The sequence below is a fragment of the Coturnix japonica genome, chromosome 3, assembly GCF_001577835.2.
Source record: "Coturnix japonica isolate 7356 chromosome 3, Coturnix japonica 2.1, whole genome shotgun sequence".
Classification (NCBI taxonomy): domain Eukaryota; kingdom Metazoa; phylum Chordata; class Aves; order Galliformes; family Phasianidae; genus Coturnix; species Coturnix japonica.
This window is the reverse complement of record NC_029518.1, coordinates 9,878,944-9,899,179: the sequence shown is the minus strand read 5'-3', so window position 1 is coordinate 9,899,179 and position 20,236 is coordinate 9,878,944. Positions and strand designations below refer to the sequence as shown.

Sequence of the window (20,236 nt, the reverse complement as noted above, 5' to 3'; positions counted from 1 at the left end):
GACATCATCAACAATTGATCTTAATTGCACAAAGATGATGAAACATTTCAAACAGTTGCAGACTTGAAAGATGAAAACTTTCCTCTGCTGGCAGTAGCTCTGACCTGCTTTACTGACAAGAGGTGCCATTGAAAAAATACAAATGCAAGGTAAAACTCATGCAGATGCACAAAATTGCAAGGACTCTAATATTCTAGGCCTAACAGTACACTTGGGTAAAGGAGAAGTAAAAAGAAATCAAATGAAATTATTACTTGCAAACACTGAGAATAAAGATTATGTCAACAGAGACTCATTACGTGGATCCCGGAGTTTACTGATGCTTTGCATAATTAAATAAACAACTCCATTTTCTACAGTGACTTAGACTCACACTGCATCTACTCACTGTGCTGTCCTGCTCTCCTTAGTAGATATGTAGTGTGCATTTTGTGGCTTTAGTACTACACAATCATATGTCCCTTCTCAATCACGCTGTGAGTCAATTGAGAGGATGAGACTTACCCACGTTTTTCTGGATTCTGCTCTGACAAAATTTCACTGCTGCTTTCTCCAATAGGAAGGATCCGAACAATATATTCTCCGCTTTGCCGGAAAGACTTATAAACAGCCACCTGAACTACACATTGGTCACTGCTGCTTCTCAGCCAGGGGCTCAGGATGACAGGGCTCTCAGACGCATTAAGGAACAGGAAAGAACCTAGGACAGATAAGGCAATAATGAAGCTTCAAGGAAAAAAAAAAAAGACAAAATAAAAATTACAGTGCACAATTAATCCATGCCATTTTTATGCCACAACTCATTCAGCATTCTCAGTCATTCTGTTATTATTGCTGCCACCTACTTTGGAAAGCATGTCCTTTAAGGGGTGTTAAACCCTTTATGATCTTCAAAGGCAAGCAACATTTCAATTCACAGTCTCATGGTTCAAAACAAAGATAATATCTAGGTTTAACTCTGAGAAGAAAAGGCATAAAGAAAAAATAAGCCCATAAATAATATTAGAGGGAAAAACAAGAAACAGCAAAAAGAAAAATAAGTCAACCTAATTTTCCTACAGAGACTTCCAGATTTAAGCCTACACAAGCAACTAAGTTAGTTAATGTCTAGATTCTTGTTTTTGTGTACTTATTATTGCCTGGACTTCATCCCCACCTCTGCTACTTCCCAAGTGTGGTCCAGAGCCAAACATTACGGCCTTGGTCCAGTGGCACCCTGATTTGATAAGGGCAAGTATTATACCAGATCTTAAAGAACACATATAAAACAATAAAGAACGCATTCAAAAGCTCTATGTTTGCTCTTCAAAAACAGAAGAGATCAACATTCTTAAGTCATTAGAGTCAGGTTAAAACCCTGACATTTTATTTCTTCAGCAATTTTTTCTAATGTATTAATTTTGTATTTTACATGAATTACCTGTAAATGTCTCTCTTAGCTCCAGCACTGGGGCTGTGCCCACTGCCCTGGGCAGCCTGTGCCATGCGCAGTGTTCCAGCACCTCACCACTCTCATAGTAAAGAACTTCTCCCTGATATCCAACCTAAATCATCCTTCCTTCAACTTGAAACCATTTCCCCTTGTCCTGCCATTATTTACCCTTTCAAAGAGTAGACTCCCCTCCTGTTTATAGGCTCCCTTTAGGTACTGGAAGGCTGCAATGTGGTCATGCAGCCCTCTCTTCTCCAGGCTGAACAAGCCCAGCTGCGTCAACCTGTCTTCACAGGGGAGGTGTTCCAGCCCCCTGATCATCTTTGTGGCACTCCTCTGGACCTCCCCCCTCCAGCAGCTCCCTGTCTTTCTTGCAATGGGGGCTCCAGACCTTGACACGGTACTCCAGATGGGGCCTCACAAGGGCAAAGTAGAGAGGGACAGTCACCTCCCTGCCCCTGCTGGCCTGGTGATTACCCAGCCCTCTGATTTGCCAAGACCCTTCTGCCCTCCCAGTTCATCACTGTTAACAGACTTACTTAGGATAGTCCTTTATCCAAGTCATTGATGAAAACATGGAAGAAAACTGGCTCTGCATCATCTCAATAGTGACTAGCAGCCATCCTGATGTAACCCTGTTTATTACAACCCTTTGGGCCTGACGCATCAACCAACTGCTCACCCATTGCATCATGCCTTTGCCTGGCTGTATGCTGGGCATTTTGTCCAGAATACTGTAAGAAACAGTATTGAAAGATTTGCTGAAATCCAAAAAGATTACAACAACCAGTCACCTTGGTCAACTAAGTGGGTAGACTTGTCTCAAAAGGAGATTATGTTTGTTAAGCAAGACTTTCCCCTTTCGAACCCATGTTGGTTGTGACAAATAATTGCATCGCCTTTTAGGTGTTTTTCAATAACTCCCAGAATAATCTTCTCCATAATTTCAGTACCATTTGAGGCTCATCCAGTTGGACAGAAGTAATGCATTTTTTATTACACTGTTGCGCATTTCAGGTAAATCAAATTACTCTCTTTTCATAGTTGACCAATTTACCAATTTTCCCACAGAGCAAGCACATTGAGGTGTGTAGTCAGGTAAATGAAAGGTCAGTCAGGTAAATGGAAGGGGCCAATACTTGAAGCAAGAAAAATTGTTAAATTCCACAGATTGTAGCAAGACTGGTTTGATAATCAGAAAACAAGGTCTTGCTTCCTGCATTGTCCACCAAAAAAACCATGTTTGTTAGTACTTAAAACATACAGACCTCAAAAACCCTTTAATTTCATAGAGAGAGAAATTAAGGTCCAACAGGGCTGTAATTAAAACAGTTTTTATCTATGGCTTTTTGTAGGAGCAGTAGCTTATATTTTTAAACTATCGAGGCTGAATTTTCAGAGGAATCATTATCCAGGTGGCTTAGTAGATACTGCCTAAAGCTCCGCTGAGACTCAGATTGCGTTAGAAATCCTGTGGAGCCACAAATGCATGATGCTCACCTTCATACTGATGTCTACCAGCCATTCTGAGCTCCCATGACAGTTTGTCTCATCCTAAAAGGATCTGATTAATCACCCTTCAGCAGGTCCCACTTCTCTCCATTGAGCTGAGTCACGAGCTCAGATTTTAATCTCGCTGTCACATGCCAGTTTAGAACTTGGGAATTGTGCTTATGCTCACAAATGTCCCCCACTTTGAAAAAATCCAATTTGGCAATTCATCTAAGGTTCAATAGAGTAATACCAGGAAGGCTAAAAATGAAATTCAGACTCTTATCAACCACTATATTTCATCCCATGCTCACACTTATCATAAAGAGCATTTTTGACACACTTGTCAAGAAGACTGTTTCTGATATTCCATCACATTAATGACATATCTAAAACTAGAAAATATTTGTACTGAAAGAAACAAGCAGAAATAGATAAGGAATGGCCTTTTCAGATGTCAGGGCTTCTAAATGAAGAAGTGAAATATATTTGCTACTTATTTATTATTAAGATTCATATATAGGAAATAGGAGCCTTTAATCCATTTACTAAAGGAATGGCTTGAGGAGTTTAAACAAACTCTGTCATTATTAGTTTTATATGCACAATATTTTTGCTGGTCAGTAAAATAAAAACAGAAACCCAACCATACATATCATACGTCTCTCCCTTTTATTGCCAACAAAATAGAATTAGAGCACTAAATCTTGTGGCTTTAATTGTATCATGCACATAAGAACACTGTAATCCCCGACATGACAAAGATCAAAAAGACTGCTGCTGGTGGCAGAAAAGCACTAAGCGCTGCAGTAATTGCTGATGGTAATGTGACAGGTGCAAGAACCATTTGCTTATCTTACTGTCTTGCAACAGGGAGTAAGATTTTTAACATAACAAAGAAAAGAAACAGAAAGCTCTCATTCCTTTTTCTTCTTCTTCTTTTTTTTTTTTTTTTTTTTCTTTTTTCCTTGCAGTGAGTAAATAAACAAAGTACACTCTTTTCGTCCAGACCTGGGACCAGATTTGAAACATCAGAGAGGCCTAATAGTAAACACGAGGCCTAATAGTAAGCATGAGGCCTAATGGTAAGCATGAGGCCTAATAGTAAACACAACTAGCTGCTATAGAATATACCTTAGTTGCTAACCTCCTATGTCTTGGCTATACTTACAGGGTTCACCTTGCACAATTTTGACTTATTAACCATAACAAGGACAAGTCTGTGTGCTGATTTATGTTGCTAAAAGGAATACAGTTCTGCCACAGTGGAAGGTCACCCAGCCACGCTTGCATAGGATGTTAGGAATAGCCCCAAACTACCCTGCTGTGGAGTGATACCTAGAAAATCACTCTGAAAGACAGAGCTATTCAGCAGCATTGGCCACGCAAACTGTACACAGTCAGAAACATCCTGCCAAGTGTATCCTTCTGCAGAGGTAAGTATTAAAGCTAGGACAGAGCAGACCAGTGATTTCCTATAGTAACCAGACCTGGAATAAAACAAGGTACATTAACATTAAACATATTCTTTTCCACTTAAGCATTAGACTCAAAACAGCAATTCAGACAAACCAAGTTCCATGAATTTGCTGTCTCTGAAGCATAAGCAATGTAACTGTCAGTCAATCACCTACATACACATACACAAAACAAATTGCTGATAGAGGCCCAAATCTTATTTCATTGCAGTTGACAGGACTTATGCTACTGCAATCAATGGTGTCAAACCCACAAAGGAGTAATTGAAGTGTCTGAAGTGAGAAATGATACATTTTGAACACAAATCCTCATACTCTTTCCTTCCCTCTAAAGCATAATACCTCAGTCATTGCTTGCCACTGTTTCACAGGACAGCTTCCCATGGGATCAATACCAGCACCATCTCGAAGACCAGATTAGAAACACTACTTCAAAAGAATTAAAGAACATACAGAAATCAATTCCCCATCCACGCAGAAAGAGAGAAGAATATTCTGTTTCACACCAACTATCTGGCAAAATCAGGAGGTATGACCCCACCTGTTCATTAATTCCCTATTTCCCTCTGGTGGGAGAGAATCTACGTGGCAAACACTATCTGACATCACCACATAGACCCTTAAGACTGAAAGATTCCAACTATAATTTCCTTGCACTTATTTTCCTTTATTAGCTCACAGCTCTAATAAGGCTCTTGAGATCTTAACTTGGTGAATAGCTAGAAAAATCACAGTAGCTTCCAACTTCTGCTGCTATTTTGATGCAAGAGGATATAAACTGAGCTGAAGGTCCCTTCATGGCTCACGTCAGTGATGTGTTGTACTGCTCATGAGAATGAGTAGCTAAACACAGAAAACCACAATACAAAAATCAAGCTCTTCCCTCTCCACTTTGTTCTAACTAAATCAACATGGATGTGTTGAAGGGACCTGTATTTGACAGTATATGGCACAGCGTGGACCTTTTAATTTCTAAAATCAGGACTCTGAATGGTCTATTCATTTTCAGAAAGATATTCACCAATGAGTCATTTCAGGAGTCTTCTGTTACAGGTTTTAAATTGGACTCTGGCTGCACGGTGCAGTGCTGATATTAAAGAGATGCAGTTAAAATAATCACATTGTAACTAGATATACAGCCACAGACCCAGCCACTTATCACTTCCTGAGTCATGAGCTCATTCATCACCATCATGCAGAACCATGTGGCTGCAGGGGGGACAGCACTCAGTCTTTTGAAACAAACATCTGTATTTGCATTATGTGACATAAACCCAACTGGCTGATACGGCTTTGCAGTGTTTCAGTGACTACCATAGTGTGAGCTTTCCTCATCCTGCCATTTGTATTGGATAATGTCTCTGGCTGTTTGCTGTCACTTCAGATAAACACAAATGAAAACATATTTATACTTAAGCAGGGGAATTTATTGCAGTGGACATAAAAAGAATGTAATAAGACAAATTAATATAGCTCACACGAAAAATTGCTGTTGATCTTTTTGAAAGCTTGTTTCTAACACTTTAACATTCATGACAAAAAGAGGAAGGATGGATCATTGGCTTAGAAGCAGGACGTTTCACAGATGATGAGCAGATAGATACTCAAAAGAGAGAGCCACCAGTAGACCCTTGGAACTGGAGAACTTAGCATTCTGTTGCTAGACTCTTCCAAAACTAGTTATTGCCTAAACAGCTCTGAATGCAGCCTGCTATCTGCTTCTATACTAAAGCCTTCCTTGACCAACGTTAGGGCAAATGCAGCACAGAGCCAGGTCAATTCCTTTTGCTAAATAACCCCATGATGCTAAGTGAGGTCAGTTTGCTATAACACGTCATTTGTCTCTTCTGAAGCAGCTGCCAAGCAAAGATGTCTGCAGACCAAAAAGACAGCAGCTAGAGAAGTTACAGAGGAAGATAAGGGTTTCCAGGGAAGTATTCACTGCAGAAAAATGGCAACCAACTCTTCTGGGTCAAACACACAGGTAACCATCCATGTATACCAGATACCACACATGCAAGTAAGATCCTAAGGAAATGGCATCAAACGAGGAAATGGGATATAAAAATCAATTACAAAGTGGCACGCATTAGAATTCATGAAGTGGGAAGTTCACATTACTTGAAAATAGAATTTCTAACATATCCAAGCTAATAATACACAGTGGACGTGTTGATACCTGATACAAATTGATGTGTCCCCATTAAAGTGTTAAGTGTTTAATTTCTTACCCAAATTGAAGAGTTTAAGGAGATATCTTCCCAAAGATCAGACTTTTGTAAGTTTAACATATTTTCTGGAAAAGCAGGGCTCAGAACAATGTCAGACCAACTTAATCTGATTACAGTTATAAAGCAGAAATTTAACAGCCCTTTGCAAAACTGATAGATTGTTATTCTGAACATAAACTCCATCTTTGTACTAAGAGGATTTTATTATCTTTCACATACAAGTTCAATACCCCACCAGATTAAATTAGAGCTGTAAAAACTATTAACAGTCAACGTCTGTCAGGGACTATACAGTAGAAAAATAAATGAATCAAGTTTTATGTTCTTTGGAGATGCTGACTGGAAAGAGCATTTCCATTGGTATCACAAAACATTCCACAGAGCTGGTCTTCAGATCCTCATTTACCATCAGCTTCCAAATTAACTATTCCAGTAGAATGCTCATAACAGAAGTTCAGCATTTAGTAAAAGCAACTGCAGGAAATTGGTCTCAGAGCAGAAATGTGCAAGTCAAAGATCTTTAAAATCATCTATTCAGGTACTTTTAGTTCCCTAAACATAAACAGGGAGAGCTAAGAACTGATAAAGCAAAATAAAGACCAATTTTGTTCTCATAGCAAAGCACCAGGCAAATTTAATTTCTCTTAAGGTCAAAGATTTCACTCATATAAAACCATGCCCCTCAAATAACCAATATTTACTATGATCCTTAGAAACAACAGCAATTTTATAGAAACATAACTTGAAGCTTTAGAAGAGGAGTCATTCCCTTTTCTCATACTCCAGTACCTGAAATATTCTCTACTAATTTACTTATTCTGTTAGAGCAGCTCTGAAGTCTTACACACAGAGGCAGCAGCCTCAAGCAGTGACCTTCTTGCAGCTTTTTTGATGCTCACTGCAGCTTCCTTAGAACACAGTGTGTGAGCTGGAGTCTGGAGGAACACCATTAGACTCAGAAAAAGGTCGTGTTATTATTATTAATCAGTTTAAATTCTGATAATCTCTGGTATGCCCATATGGAAAGCTGAATTCCATCATTCTACTTATTTTACTGTTGCCTACCTGAAGTCTGTTCTTCCTCACCAAGAATTTTATGGTTAGTTTTTCAAATGGAAAACAACAAGTAAATGCTCCAGGTATTGCCTTCTGTAATGGGAGCTAGAGCCAGATGCTGTTACATCCCATTTCCTAAATGACTCAGTGTTTGCTCCTAGCTGAAGAGCATTGAACCGAAAAAAGTAGTTAATTAAAAACTTGAAATTCAATGCTGAGATTAAAATATTTCCTAGAGAATGACAGAAGTGTTCAAATACTTCAGCCTTGCGCTGCTGATTAACCAACATGCATCTCCTCATCTACTGCTGACAAAGGTAAATGGCATGTCATTTTTGAGATCTCTGTTCTGAGACAAGAAGATGGGAGAATTTTCCATGTTGTGAGCAAGACAGACATACCTTAAAGGGAAAGCCAAGATGACACTGCTTCTGTCAATAACAATAGGCAGAATGTCTTTTCAATACTCTCCAGTGTGCACAGTAGCTAAAGGGAAGGTGAGAAAGGAAGCTGAATTGCTGTTCTTCTAGTTACTACTTTGCTTGAGTGTGCTTATTTGATTACACTCAGGAGGCTTAAAGCTTAAAAATTAAGAAGTCTGGCAATAATCTGATACTCAAGAATAGAAACATGCCTGGAACAGAATAGGTACTGCAACAACTTGCTGTTCAGTAACATCAGAGACAACATTAAACAAGGAACGAGTTTGTGAGCTATTCCCCTGAAAAACTAGAAAAACACTGAAAAAAAGGCATTGTTAGTATAGTTCTTTTTGCTTCTCCTTCTGTGCCAGGATTAAGCTTATCATATAAGAGCTACTGCAATGTCAGTGTTAAGTAAGCAAGTGTCATATCTCAGATGCTCAGAGAATCATGACCTTGGTCCAAAGATAATATAAGAAGCATAAATCTCAAGAAGATAGTGTATTTTAATGTCTCATACAGTTTAATCTGTCCTTGTCGGTCTCTCCTCTACGTACTTATATGTACATTCATGCCTACAATCCTTAGAGATAATTAGACAGTTGTAGGCTGCTGCCAGCTTGCCTTTCAACTGCTTCTTTCCATTCTAAGTAAAGCCAGCCCACCACAGCCTCTCCATGGGGGCTGTGTACTCTGGACTCATAAGCAACAATGCCTTCCTTGCACCGTTGCCTACTGGACTACCTACCCTATTTGTGATGGACTGGGTTCTCTCTTCACATCCACTTCAGCAGAATAACATATACCACCGCCTCCCAGCTCAGGTTGATGCACCAGAATGTCTTGCCTCAGGGGCAGAGCTTCACACTTCTCCCTGTGGCTGCACGAGGCTTCTGTTAGCCTAGTCCTCCAGTTAACCAAGGTCTGGTCTTCTCAGAAGCAAAGCTCCCTTGTTCAGAGCACCATTTACAAATCTGCTCAGAGCCATACAACATACATGAAGATACTGAGCACTACCAGCCCCAGTACTGACCCCTGGGGTCAACTCTGCTCAGTTCCAGCTACCACTGGGCATAAAGCCACTGAGCACTGTTAGTTAGCTTGAGACAAACAGTCCCACTGCTGCTCAGATCTCCTCAGCTCCCAAGTGAGAATGCTGGATAAGATGGTGCCCAAAGCCAGACCTAAAGTGAAGGTGATGTACATCCCCTGCCCCTATCTTGCTCCCTCAGCCAGTCATTTGACATATTCACCTGCTGGGGAATGGAATCCAAGAAGACATAATGCATGCTCTTTTCAAGGAAGATAAAAGATGACCTGTAGTTCCCCCTTCTTGCCCTTCTTAGAAATGAACACAGTATTTCCTTCTGGTTGCCAGGGACCTCCCTCAACTGCAGTGGTTTCTTATAAATGTTAAACACCGATTTCAGATTACTTTTACAATATCCTTGAGTGTACACTGTCCTAGGAATCTAAATACATCCCAATCCTCTAAGTAGTCCCTAGCTTGGTGCTTTCCTTGAGCTGGCCGCCCCTTTCCTGACGCCATGCTGTTACACGCCAAGATCTGGCAGCAGTCTTGGCCTGTAAATACAAAAGAAAGGCACTGAGTACTGCCACCTTTCAAGTATCATCTGTCACCAAGTCATGTTGTCAACTAATTTTTGCTTTAATGTACGCCAAAGCAGACCAATAGGTGATTTTTATACATATTTTTGACAGGGTCTTGTTGAAAGGCATTGAGATGGGTAGCACCTAAGAAAGTTTGTACACCTGAGTCCAAAAGAGAGCTGGCTGCTATAAACTGTCAGACAAGGAAACAAAGAGGAGCTTCAATTATCATCAATGACCATTAAGGAACACATCTCAACACACAACGTTTTGACCACAATACCAATTGTAATTCCAGTTCCTGACCTCTTTACAGCACGCTTTTCTTACTGTGATTGCATTGTGACCAACTTCCAAACTACATCTCCGCTGAAAACAAGTAATTTCTCTACTTATTCTACAAACCGACTATCATGCTTTTGGGGTGTGAATACAATGAATGGACTGGAATAACAAGGACATTGCATTTTCCAGAAAGAACAACAAGCCCTCTGCTCTTATTGTGAGCAAATACCTATGGGGTTTCAATGGAGGTTTTGCATGAGTACAAACTGTAGAAGTTAAAGCTCTCATTGAGCACTACGGATGAAAGACTCTACAGCTCTTTCGCTCTAAAACTCAAAAAACACAGCCACAGGGGATCTGTCCACTGAGCAGGGCATGCCAATCAGTTCATGTGTTGTAATTCTAACATCAGTTTGCCTTTGAAAACAATTCCACTTCTCGGAAAAAAATATATATTTACCTTTAGAGCAGCAAATTTGGATGGCACAAAGCCCAGCTGCAAAACAAATTCATTTTAAAAGGTACTGCAAGGAAATCAACTAAACTGCACTCAGAATTACGTAACATAGAAGTTTTCTTCTTTGTGGAACTCCCAGGAAAGAATACTAAAACTTCTCTGAAACATCATCCCAGCCTATCAGAATTTCTGCCTCGCAATCACCGGGGTGCCAAGCTCACTTTTCATTCTTAGTGATAGTACTTAAGGAGATGAAGAACCAAATATCCAGACTCAGTCTGTAGCATCCTGAACAAATTATCTTTAACTTACTGACATTCTAATTTCATAGAAATAGGTATAATTATACTAAGCAAGTTACAACTTGTGCATCTGTCTTGCTTGGTTACAATTACTTCATCCTCTTTTCCCTTCCCTAAGATACAGCATAAACTAGACATTCTATTTGTTTTCTGTTGACTGATGACTGAGAAAGCTGCTGTCTTATTAAAAGATTAACCCCAGTTCTAGCCAACAGAAAAGTGAACAAGGACTGGATGGCAGCGTGGATCTGAAATGAATTGTGGCTCAGAAAGTGGATCTGACGCAGCCCAGGACAATGTTCCAAGTCTGGAAGCCATCTTCCCCTGACAGAATGGTTCCATTTGAGTCCTCAGTGGAAAGTCATTACCATTATTTGTACCAAAGCAAGATACTTTGGTAAGGTGGTGCAAATGAAACTCGTGTGGTTACTGTACTGCAGGCACACAGTGTATTTTGATCTCAGTGCTGTCAGGTTCTATCTGCATTGAAGCCCAAATGTCTCCTAGTGCTTATCCCTGTGAAGCAAGAGCCCAGTGAATATTACTTTTTAAATGAACAGGGACAGAGGGATCTGGGAGCCTCAAGAGCTCTCACCCACAAATGGAAATGACTTACTTTAAGACAGATATTCATGCCCTCAGATTTTCAGTCTGTCCATAAATGACTTAGAGAAGAACCAGTAGAAATTCTTACAAACTGATGCATTATGGTAAACTGCTGTGGCATTTTATGCAATATGGGATACATGAAAGTCAAAAGTAAGTAGAGTGATTTTAAGGTACTAGTGGGAAACCACCCACGTCCTCTTCAAACTCACAAAGGTCACCTAGAATCTAGAGAGAGATGAAGACAGACACTTAGGGGTTACTTTTAATGAGGCTGAGGTGATTCTAAAAGCCCACACTGTAAATCACCATATTATTACGGGAGGAGAGATCTTACCTGTTAATTCACTTTCACGCCATTCACATAATTTGCTTACATTTTGCATTTCACCTACAGGTCAGTTTTATTTGCATGACTATGCTGTCTTTCTTTCCTAATTGGATGCACTGACACAAGGCTGCCAAAAGTAGTGGCAAGGCATAAGCTACTTAAATCCAGACAAGATTCTGCCTTCTTTGGCTTAGCACAAAACCTTATGACCACCTGTAGAATGATCCGATGTTCAGTAAAACTGAGGTTTTGGGGTTTTTTTGAAAGCATCTGAAAGCTTAACTTCTGACCTGAAATCAAACTGACAGTCTTCTTTTAAGGACGGAAAATAAACTCCCCTAGGAATAATGTGGTGGAAGCAGCAGACATTGTAAACTGAAATACAGCTCTGAAGAGCAAACAGTGAGTTCTCCTATTTTTGTGACATCCAGCCACATAGGATTCACCATGATTGCTTTTCTACAACCTGATTTCCACTTAGAGTATATGTGCTATGGACTGTTACACAGAAGTTGGCAGAGCGCATAAAGGTTACAGGAGATATCTAAGCTTCATTGAGCAACTCCCTCTCTCTTTCTTTTCAGATAGATATAAATATTGCAAGGTCATACGCTGTATAAATACACTGCTGATAGCACATCACTACAGAGGCACATAATAAGCCCAGAGGTGTTTTTGCATATATGTCGTATTTGACAGCAAGTATTTTTACTGTTCCTGCAGGCAGGTGTCCTCATCCCATCTGGCAAGGTTTAAATGTGTTTATTAAACTTTTTTTTTTTTTTTTTAAAGAAAAAGGAATAACATTAAACAATAAGCTTTAATGCCCGTTACAAATGTATAACTGATCATGGAAAGCACACTGCAGAGCCCTCCAGATCAAGGAAGCTTTCAAACCATTTCTATCTTTGAAGATGAGCTACTGAGGCAGTTAATTTGGTTAAGTCTCAGTCCTTTTTCTGGATACAGTTGATAGCTTTTTTTTCCCCTCATTTTCTTTCCCATTTCAGCAGTTCTATTGGCTTCCTTTTAAATATTTGTCCTAAAGGAAAACACCTTTCATCTTTTGACAGTCAAAACGCTGAACCACCCACTTGTATCATGAAAGAAGGAACAGATATCACTTCCAGTTTGCATTTTTTGTGTAAATCAGCTAAATAGGAATTCTGAATACCCGCAGATGTAGACAAAAAGAATGCTGGTAAAAGGTATAATGTCAGCATCCTCTCTTCAGTGCTACATCCAGAATTTGACCACAGGCAGATGAGAAGAAGAATTCAGAACCCATGGAGTTTGAGACATCTGATATTTAAAGCCACTGCTTGAAGCTGAGCACCCCTAAACACCAGTCAGAAGTAGCACATCTGACTTACAGAGACCAAATCTGGCTATTCTGTAGATGCAGGCACCTTCCACATTGCAAAGCAAATTGAACGCTAAGACATAAAGTCTGTAAGTCTTGAGTCATTTTTACAATTCACCCAGTAATTTAATAATATTATGGGCAGCATGAGCACTGGGTATCATACTTTGAAAGTGGAGAGTTTGAATAAAATGAGCTGATTCCAACAGTTCTTTTTCAGTAGCCGTTTGCTGGTACCCCTTCTATCCCTGTGCCTATGAAAAAGGCTGGAAATACTTTAAGAATGGTTTCTAAAGTCAAGTTTGAAGCAGGATAGTAAATTAAGTTTCCTTTTACTGCTTCATGCCCTACACTTGTTTAGTGATTGCAACAGGCATTACTGGCAAAAATATCAACATTGTACATTTGACCAATTTTGCAAAGAAACTAATGAAAATGCTTTCAGGGATAGTATGAAACAAACAAAGAATGATGCCCTATGAATCATTTCTACTTTAAAATATTCCATCTTTAAAATATTGTCAGGTTCCAAGTACAAAAAAAAAGGTTTCAAATATAAATTGCATAATGCCTTTAAGTGGAGAAACATCCTCATTGGAAACAGCATACAATAGCAAAGCCAAGAAAACTGAGAAAATACCAGCTTGGTACAGATAGACAGAAATAAGGTGATATATTATAGTAAAACCATCATCTTAAAGTATATAGGACCAAAAGCCCACTCCAAACAGGGTGTAATGATATACAATGCCATAAATGCCATTTTTTGCAGCCCTGTACTCAAACTAAGAGGACCAGAGCAAATTCAATTTGATACTATGGCTGGAAATACTAAAGGATATTTAGGTGTTTGACATCAACTTGCTAATGACAAAATATCATGTTGCAGGGAGACGTAGCTTAATCAAGTCACGTTTCCTAAAGACTTAAAACAGAAAACACTCTGAAATATAACAGTACTCATAAGAACACAAGTATTTTATAATGTCTAAAGAGTTTAAATAACAGGTGAGGTTAGCACCACGCACATTACAGCATAATTATTACAGAATTATCTTGGTTTTCCAGAAATAACAGGGACAATTTGTTCCTTGGCCTCTCTCTAGACTTCCAGTAACAATGACATAGGGTTTCTGCCATGTGGATACTTATCTGGCCAGAAACTGCACAGCAGTTGCTATTTATTTCACATAGACAATCCTGCAACCTTCAGAGTTGGCAAATTTTGTTAAGATCCAGATACTTTTAATACAGCACCTGTCTTACCGTCATCATGCAAAAGACTTATAAGGATCAATTATAAGAGAACATCTGTTTTACTGGAAAAAAACACTCATGGCCTATTGTTTTTCCTTAATATCAGTGTCCATTTGAAACTAAAGCCTTCATATAGTGAGAAAACAAACATGTTTAGCCCAATCTTTTTTCTTCTACAGCTTGAGAATTACCCTACTTACCTTCTTCTGCCCCAAGCACAATCAATCTTCCAATTATATTAACTATTCCATGCTTTCCCACTCCCTCTTTGAGCGTTTATTCTCATAAACAATGTACTAAGCCTATCGACTACACAATTCTGTACTACGTCAATGATGACTTATAGCTTAGTATTGCTCTTCCAGTTCTATCCAAAGGCAACTTCTAAACATAAATTCCATATTACTTGCATACTGAGAAGATATACAATGTGAAGAAAAAAATGAATGTGTGCTTTTTGACTAAAGCAAGTCATGCTTGCAGGTCAGCTCTCTCTGCCTCTCTCTGCCTGGAACACTCGTGGTGACAGGTGATTTCTTTGTGCAACCTTGATAATAAGCCAATTATAAAGCATTTTAAAAAACAATCTCCTATAAAACAGTGTGGTTAATGAAACATAGATAATGCTCCTAAAAATGGAAAATAAAACCCAAAACCAAAACACAACAATCCAGAAACTTGGCTATTGGAGGTAGTGTCTGACCATGGAATGATAAAGGTTTGACATCCCCATAAATTGCAAGCATCTCATTTGGCTGTCAGGAAATTGCTTGCATGCAAGTCACCTCAAATCCAACAAGCTTTCCTGAAAGTTTGATTATAAGTGAGATTATAACTCTATTATATTAATCACTGCTGGAGAAACAGACAAAAAACCCCACATCATACCAGACAACACCCTAATTGAGAACAATAAGAAAGATAAATATGGTAGCTTACATAGGTGCCATCACTTCATAATTGCTAAATTCAATTAGAGGAAATAAAGGCAGAGATTCTGCTACTGCTGTGAATTGCACATATGTCATGGTTTGGTAATTTTGTAATTTTGCTATCAGTATTCCACATCATCCACATCATAACATCATGTAAAGCATGGATACTTTTATCGAATGTGCAGTCCACAGAAGAAGACTACGTATCCCAGAGAACATCATGGTCAGGATGAGTCACGGGACCTGGACTCTATATAATCTTGTTCCCAGGTAGGATTGCTCTCTCTTTCGGTCTCTCGGAGTGTGGGAAGCGTTCCAGCCATGTCGCCTAGAGTTCACATTAGGCCTCTCGGTTTTCGAGGACTCTCTCTCTCTGTTTCGTTCGATTTATTAGCCTCAATTATATTATATTGTGTTATCTTGTATTCCGATATCATATTTAGCAAAATAAGTTTTTCCTCCTTAGACTGCCGCTGTTTTTATCCCATTTCCCCCTCCTTTCTGGGCCCCAGGGGCCCTACGGGTGCCCCCCCCCATCACAGTCATAGGTAAATCTAAGTAACCCATGACAACAAACTACACTAACAGCAAAAAAAATTAGTCTGTATGTTTTTGAATAAATGCCAATATGAATTAGCAGTGAATGTGCATACATTAGGGAAGAATTGTACATAAAATCTGTAATAAATAATTTGCATTTCCATAGCACTTTTCATCTGAGCTTTAACATTTGATTCACAACGCATTAATTCACCGCACCTCCCTGATGTAAGCAAATGTCATACAGTGATTTAATTTGCTCACCGAGAAAAGCATTGCATTTTGATAAAAGACCAGCAAGTGTCAAGTAGTACTATGAAATACGGTAAGGAATGAAGATGGTCATACCCAATCAGGTAAGATTTAGAGAGAGGAATGCCCTCATCATTAAGACTTCAGCTATCATCTTCGACCCTCTTTTACCAAAACACACCTGTCTGCTGCTTAGGTGAAGGAAGTAAGACTCCATTGCAATCTCATAAACGCACATTGGAAGGTAAATCCTCAAAAAGGAGAAATACCTTTACACTTTGTCATCTTCCTGCTGAGAACAATCAAACTCATTACCTGGTGTCCTCACAATGGCACACATGTAATACATCAGCTTGCAGACTGACACATTTTGCCCTATATTATTACTCTGTATTTCCTTAAGCTTAATTTTCAAAACTTAAACAAAAGAATGACTTAAATCAAATTAGCATTAAGCATATTGAGATTGTAGACAGGCTGAACAGCAGTGTGCTTCCAGGACACCACATTGCCTCCAGCCAAACCTCATTATCCTTCTGAATTCCAGAGGATAAATGAGTTTGCCTATTTATTTTTAATTTTCTATCAGAGAATTAACTTATGTGGCGTTCAGCAAATGGCAGCAGCGAAGTTACTTGCACTCTCTGAAGTGGTCTAGGAGAGGTAAAGGGGGTGATGGAATGAACTTTGTTGACGCAAATGGATTAGTTGCAAACTACAAATCCCTGTAATTACTATCATATCTCGTATTCATCTCTCTGTGTACCAGCTGACCGTACAGAGCAGCTTTCCTGATGGTTCTACACTCACAGCATTAACCCACTGATATTTGTTTTACATTTTTCCTATCTCTGTGTTATTTTTTCATCTTGCGTGCTTCTCTTCAGCTATTACCTCCTCTGCTCCAAGTAGTATTGCAGATGCTTCATCATTTCTCTCAGTTTCTATATCCTGCTTGCCACCAGTATCCTCTAATAATTCCCTTCTCTCACACATCTTTGATATTCCATGAAATCAATCAGATACACATAGTGTCAGCAGATCAGGTTTATTACAGCTACATGTTCCTCCTTAGACTGCAATGAGTGAAACCAAAGGAAAAACAAAAAAGCAAAAACACTATGAAACACCTGATAATCATTCACATTTGTGACCAAGTTTAGTTAGAAGGGGCATGCAGTCTAATCACTGCTTAATAACTTATGTAGAAACTAAGGTTATTACTCAACTGTAATCTGGCTTGCAGCACAGTGAACCCAGCAGCAAGGATCGTCTTTGAGAAAGCACAACTATTAACGCAGTTCAAATCTCCATTCTGAACCATAGTTTGTGTATTAATGCAGTTCGAATCTCCATTCTGAACCATAGTTTGTGTATTAATGCAGTTCGAATCTCCATTCTGAACCATAGTTTGAGGCCTTTGGCTAGATTTTTCCTCCCCACTTTGTGGAACTGAGGACAAACTATATAATTTTGTCAAGTCCTAAGGAAGGTGATAAGAAACACGACCATGACAGAGAAGCAAGTGAAAAGGCTGCTGTTTGTGCGTTGCTCCATCAAGCTAATAATGTCAGCTGAATGCTTGCATGTCCCAAGGCTCAGAAGACTGTTTATTTTTTAAGTATTTAGAAAAGCTTATAAATCCTACAATATTGTCCCAGCCCTCCCTCTTCCCGAGCAGAGAAGAACACTCATTCCCAACTACATTTGATCCCTGCAGTTTGGTAGACAGGTAATCATAATGCGCAAATCTACAGGCATGCTGGAACAAGTTGGTCTCTCTCCCATAGAACTTACTTAGGAAGGTGCTGGTATTACAGCAACAGTTGCAAAAGCACGAGTGCTCAAAAAGCCATTTTCCCCACTTAAGTTTGTAAAAATACTTAAGTTTGTAAAAATTAGAATTATACATTTTTATAACTTGAGAGTGATTTGACACGTAATCCCGAGGAGAAAATAAGAAATAGTTCCCAATAAGTAAATGCAATCTTGTATTAGAAATTGTAAATTCGGGCCCTGATCCAAAGGGCATTGAAATTATTTGAAATATATCCCACTGAAACATCAGGGATTTGAAGTTGTTTCATTGGCTTTGGGGAGCTTTGAAATAACCTTTTTCACATCATCTTCTACAAGAGGTGTGTGTTTTCCAAAATGAGTTTTGGGCTTCCCCATCCAAGAATACAGGTTCTGAAAACCACTGCATTACAAATAATATAAATCATTAAACACACCTCCGGTCTATCAATGGATCTATTGAGCTTTGTTTTAAATACAGCTTGTCTTTGTAACACATCTTACCTGCTCATCTTTAAGGTACACACTGCTATAACTGAATTACACAGGAATTTCTACAGACTCGTGGATCATCTGTAAACAGATGAGAAGTTTTTACAAATATTTGATGAAATTATTTGATGAGTGCTTTGTGTGCACATAAGATCGCTCTTGAACTGCTTAGAAAGTATGAGACTTAGAGAATTCAATATTCTTAATTCACTGTTTGAACTTTTATGTTTGCAGTGCAATGCAAACACACCCTCTGATTGGATGACTATTAACTCTTATGAAGCAACTGCTCCTCTCTAGGGCTGGAATGCAACACTTGTGTGACTCTGAAAAGAGTTAAACGGGAGGATAAGATGCGGCCACAATACAGACAAGGTATTTCAAACAGAAATCTCTAGATTAGCAACCAGTGGGCTTAAAATAGTATTTAGAAAAGCATACAGTTCTGTGTTCTCCAGGCAAGATCACTGCATGATTTTCTCTATGTGAGTTTTCACTACATGATCATCAGTAAAGATACTAGACAGGGTAGGCCTCAGCATCAACACCTGGCGAACACCACTAGTGACTGGTCACCAGCCAGATTTAACTCCATCTACCACCCCTCATTGAGCCCAGCCATCCAGCCAGTTTTTTACCCAGCAGAGTACACCATCCAAGCCATGGGTTTCCAGCTTCTTCAAGGAGAGTATTGTGGGAGGCAGATATATTATCATGATACCACAATACGAACCTACTTTCATCTCACACTGAAAGGGTAGCTCAAAGAATATGACCCCATAAACTTTTGGCTTCTCTGTTGAAGCTATTAGCAGAGATGGACAATTAGTGCAAGTTCACATGGACAATTTTTTCAAGGTAAAGAGATAGAGCTCCTTCAACACAGCTCCCACTATCAAACACCCTTCAATGACTTCTAGCACCGTGTGGCTGACTGAATTTGAGCCAGTGACTCTCCTTGTCTTTCAGATAATTTAATTGCTATGAAGATAGGAAGCTGCTCCTACCAGTTTGCCATTCTGTACCCGAGCACACAGCTGTACCATTAAGTAAGCACAGAGCTCTTCTCAGAGTGTTTTTTTTTTTCATTTCATGTTCTACACTTGGAAAGTGACAGAGGTTCCAATAGAAGTCCCAGCCAGCTGCATAGATTGGATGTCACTTAAGGAGCTAATGTCAACCTTGGAGAGGCAAGGATAACAGTAAGTATTCCTTCCAGAGATCAGTACAACTTTTGTGCTTCAAAAGCATTTGAAAGAATATAAATCAAAGCAAGAACATGAACTGATGAAAGTAGCTTGCTGCTTAGCTCCCTTGTTTCAGTTGTGTCTTTTTCAGTCTCCCTATCCAGGTACATTCCCTGAAAGTTGCATAACAAATCAAGTAGGTGGGTGCTGGGGAAGTAAGAAGAAAGGGAGGAGGGGGTAAAATTTATTACTGCCTAAAAGGGAAGGTGACTCATAAGAGAGTGGTATTAACAAAGTGACAGTATGAGACAAAGAGGGAGCACTTTGAACTCATTCTAATGATCTAATGACTAATATAATCCATTAAGAAAAGCAAGGGCGAGATCTTTTTCGCTGATTAATGTTGTACCTTATCCACGCTTTTAATAAAAAATTTAATATGTACTGTTCCTCAGCTATCTGCATGTTTAATTAAAATGTTGAAAGCTTCCAGAAAGTATTCATTTCACTCCATCTGATGAAATAGTGAAGTATCCAACTCTTAACCATGGATCTGGAAGCAGTAGGAGAAAGTGAGCAGAACAGGGAGAAAAGGAATAACTGTATCATAATAAGTACAAGACCACTCATTGGCTTAGCAACCTATGACGTACAAAGTGTGAAATGCCTAGACAAATATGAAAAGAATTTCACAGCATTATATTACTGAAA

At 39.1% G+C, this 20,236-nt stretch overlaps 1 protein-coding gene across 4 annotated transcripts in view; it reads right to left on the bottom strand.

The window, feature by feature from the left end:
• The window catches only part of ALK (ALK receptor tyrosine kinase), a 258,012-nt gene that overhangs the window by 142,825 nt on the left and 94,951 nt on the right, over positions 1-20,236 (bottom strand). For all 4 annotated transcript variants that reach the window (XM_015856918.2, XM_015856919.2, XM_015856920.2 and 1 more), the window contains exon 4: positions 505-700. In XM_015856918.2, coding sequence (XP_015712404.1) covers positions 505-700 — 196 coding nt within the window. The remainder of the gene's footprint in view (positions 1-504; positions 701-20,236) is intronic.